General features: G+C 32.8%; 1 protein-coding gene across 8 annotated transcripts in view; it reads left to right on the top strand.

The window, feature by feature from the left end:
• Positions 1–4092, top strand: part of LOC107625068 (polycomb group protein EMBRYONIC FLOWER 2) — a 13936-nt gene that overhangs the window by 4925 nt on the left and 4919 nt on the right. For 7 of the 8 annotated variants that reach the window (XM_016327624.2, XM_016327623.2, XM_021115585.1 and 4 more), the window contains 9 exons: positions 68–207; positions 373–563; positions 748–780; positions 996–1027; positions 1617–1669; positions 1772–1825; positions 1909–1968; positions 2414–2460; positions 2566–2690. In XM_016327624.2, the coding sequence (XP_016183110.1) occupies positions 68–207; positions 373–563; positions 748–780; positions 996–1027; positions 1617–1669; positions 1772–1825; positions 1909–1968; positions 2414–2460; positions 2566–2690 (735 nt within the window). The remainder of the gene's footprint in view (positions 1–67; positions 208–372; positions 564–747; positions 781–995; positions 1028–1616; positions 1670–1771; positions 1826–1908; positions 1969–2413; positions 2461–2565; positions 2691–4092) is intronic. The other variant, XM_021115587.1, reaches the window with a different exon arrangement.

The following is a 4092-nucleotide window of genomic DNA, read 5'->3' as shown; positions in this document are numbered from 1 at the left end:
TTTGTGAACTTAATCACTCCAGTGCTAGAATTCATCTTTTCTTTTCATTTTATTCTGTGCTTGATAGCAAGAGATGGACAGTACTGCTTATGTGGGAAAGTATCTCTGGAAAAAATTTTTCAGTCATGGGATGAATCTCCAAATTTAAGACTGGGACTTCAAGCTGAGGCTGTGTCAACTGTTGATCTGCATCCTTGTTTTCTAAAGGTATGTGGTGCTAAGAGTTAATATTGTCTTTATTGTTCTTTCTTTGTGCTGATTATTAAAGCATATGCTATTCTGACTGTACTATTTTATGTTAGCAATTTCAAACCTTTTTATCCATTCCAACTAAGATAGATGTGCCATATTACAATTTTTTTAATGCTGCAGTATGGTGTTCGATATAAGGAACAGAGCATCTCAGTTCAAGTATCAAATAATTTTGAGAATGGGTTTCTAAAGAGTACATCAAAGCAATTGCAAATCAAAATGTATGCCCAACAATGTGGGGCTAAGGAGAAATCTTCCCATTATACAAATGTAACTGCACTAGCATCGGCATCATTATCTCGTATCATCCGGTAATTACCATTTTCTCATAAGATTCTTTTGCATTATTTGAATTGGTAACTATGAGTAGTGTAGTTTCCAAACCAATCTTATAAATTTACATGTATTTTCTTCTTATTTGGTTGGAACTGTCTTGTACTTTATATTAAATAAATTGGTCTTCATTCTAACTTCCTCCCAACTTATATGATTCAGGTTGAAGGAGGGCAATGTGAAATTTAATTACAGGTATTAGATTTTAACTTCTTTATGATACGATCTCAGGTTCTTCTATGGGGATTATGCTAATGGTCTTTTAATGGGGCAAATACACAGTGGTACTGAAGATCGCATTTATTCTTATGTTTTCTGCATCTCTTTTGCATTTCATGTTATTTGCTTTTAGAAGAAATGCTGAAATGTTGCTACTGATTGTTCTTCCGTTTTATAAAATTATATTACAGGTATTACTATGATAAATTGCAAAGAACGGAAGGTAATGAATGTTGGTTTCATGGTCTTTTTTTTTTGGGTAATAATCAATGTAGTTTGATCCATGTAGCTGATTACATATTTATCGTTGTGTAGTATAGCTGTTTGTGGGTTCTATTTAAGATGCATAGCTAACTGTGGGATATATAGATATCTTAAAAGAAAATGATTTTATTCTTGATTAATACAGTGATTTTTGGATTTAATCTCTACAAAGTTTTTGGTTTAGTTTCAATCCACATATTTTTCAAATGTTGTGTTTTGATACCTATTCTGTTAGCCTAGTTGTCGAGTGGTAATATTTATAAGCAGCAAAAGTAAATTGTTAATATTTTAATCACCAAACAAAAGTTATGAAATACTTACAGGGACCAAAATTTAGCACAACAGTGTTTGAAACCAAACATGTTAAAATAATTTGGATCAAAATCAATCTAAAAGTTTTCAAGAGATTGAAACTGAAATTGACCATATTTTTTGCAACCAAAAACATATTTAAGCTTAGATTCTTATTTTACATTGATATCTGTTTCCTTGTTAATGTCAAAGCATGCTGGCAATCTGATTATCTAATAACAAAGTTTTAATTGCAGTCACTGAAGATTTCTCCTGTCCGTTATGTTTGGTTAGATGTGCAAGCTACAAGGTTAGACTGCTTTTGAGTTTTGACTGATAATTTAAACATTTAATTTTTAATGTGATAATTATAAAATTATTTTTTAATGTTTCTGACATGTTCTGTTTGTAGGGCATAAAATATCACTTGCTCGCATCTCATGATCTTCTCAACTATGAATTTTCGGTCAGTCTTCTTCAGATCTCTGGCAAGCTTACATTCTTTGAGCTGTATTAAACTGTTAGTTTCAATTATAAATCATTTTGCAGGCATGGGAGGACTGTCCGACGATAAACGTGTCTGTGAAAACTGATAACTGGAAATCTGAGGTTAGAACAGTTTGACGTCAATTTGTTTTTAAATTTAAGTTTGTATGGTTTTATTATATTCCTTCTTACAATAGAACTGAATATAATGTGCAATGGTTATATATTTATATTTGAAGTATACCTTTTAGTAAAATTTATGATAAATTGTTTACTTTTATACTTCAACTAATATTTTTTTATATTACATGTTTTTTTTTTAATTAAAGCATGTATTTTATAAGTATTGTATAATATCTATTGGATTTCATCTCTTAACTTCTAGGATTTTATTACTTTGCTATGTATAATGTCCAAAATTATAAATGTTGATAATTTTGTCCTTTAGAGAAGATGAGGTTCCTAGAAACATGGAAGTAAGCATGACAAAACTGTGTGAACTTTTAGTATGAATTCATTTGAAAATGATTTGTTCACTTTAATAACTTACTAATTAATTTCCCTCCAGATTTTTGCAAATATTGTTGATCCCAAGTTGTACACTATTAACTTTTGGTAAGCTATTCTCATTTCTGCATTGTTTTGAGATTTGCTTGGCTGCATATACTTTCATATAGATGCATTTTGTTTCGTAAACTGGTAATCTAAAACCTATTTTAGTGCCAAACCACTTAAGCGAATACAGCCAGCGGATGAACCTTCTGAAAAAGCAAAGGCTGCGGATCCACTTGTCTTAGAATCCGAAATCCCAACTGGAGAGGGTGATCTTTTGGAGAAAGCTGATGGTATGTATGGCAACTATTTCAAGTATTTTACTAAGTGGTGCAACTAATTTTAATTAGCCAAGAAAAATGACAGTTAATTCAACATTTTCTATAATTCAAAGATGGTTGTTACATAAGTCAAAGTGATGAGAACCACTTTTTGCATTGAATTATCAACAACAGCAGCAACAACAATAGCGAAGGCTTGTCCCACTAGGTGGGGTCGGCTACATGAATCAAACGGTGTCATTGAGCTCTATCGTGTATAATGTTTATAGAGAGACCGTTTACATGTAGATCTCGTTTGACCACCTCATGAATGGTCTTCCTAGGTCTTCCTCTACCTTTCACCTTTTATCCATCTTCCATCTCATCCACCCTCCTGACTGGGTGTTTTGTCGGTCTTCTTCTCACATGTTCAAACCATCTGAAACGCGATTCCATCATCTTTTCCACAATAGGTGCTACTCCAACTCTCTCTCTTATATCTTCGTTCCTTATTCTATCAAATTGCGTATAACCACTCATTCATCTCAACATCTTTATCTCTGCCACACTCAACTTACGTTCGTGTTTTCCTTTGACCGCCCAATACTCTGTACCATAAAGCATAGCCAGTCTGATAGTAGTGCGATAGAATTTACCTTTAAGTTTTAAAGGCACTTTTTTGTTACATATAAAACCAGACGTACTCTGTCATTTTGACCAACCTGCTTGGATCTTATGATTTACATCCTGTTCAATCTCTCCATTATCCTGTATGATGCACCCAAGATATTTAAAATTTTTAACTATTGAATTATCAACAACAATGCAAAATCATCCTGGCAGAAAGTAGTATTTACCAAAACTTATATAAGGCGCTAATCTTATTTATCTGCACTAACTTTTCCACATGACAGCAGAAGTCCTCAGAATTAAAATACATGAAAATTTGGTCTTTGATAAATTAAAGGTAGAAATTAGGGGAATATATGGCTTGCATAGGATATTTGAGGACACTGCGGTATATCCTTTAATAGAATTTTTGCTTGTGTATGTATTCATTGCTGTTGTGAGATTCGCCTGGAAACCTCCTCCTACCTTATTGCTGCTTTCCTTGTCTTAAAAAAGGGAAAAGATGAAATGAAATACCACCAGAGGATGTCATCTCCCCTTTTTATGGCTCTGATTTGACATCCAAGCTGGTCCAGATGAGTGTGGGTGATGTAATTTTGTGCAATCTGGGGTAGCAAGTCTATAGGATCTCTATCCTGACATTCTTGAAAAACCCAATGGTCACATGTGCAATAAGCCAATAACTAGTCATAATTTATTTGATTCCAACTTAAAGTTTAAACCTCCCTTCTTTGTTTTTTCCCCTTTAGAAATGCTTGTTAACTTTCTGATATGGTCTTTCATATTTTTTTTGTTGAATTTGACT

This window comes from Arachis ipaensis, chromosome B02 (genome assembly GCF_000816755.2).
Source record: "Arachis ipaensis cultivar K30076 chromosome B02, Araip1.1, whole genome shotgun sequence".
Taxonomy (NCBI): Eukaryota; Viridiplantae; Streptophyta; class Magnoliopsida; order Fabales; family Fabaceae; genus Arachis; species Arachis ipaensis.
Note: the sequence above shows the minus strand (reverse complement) of the source record. Positions and strands in the feature narration are given on the sequence as shown.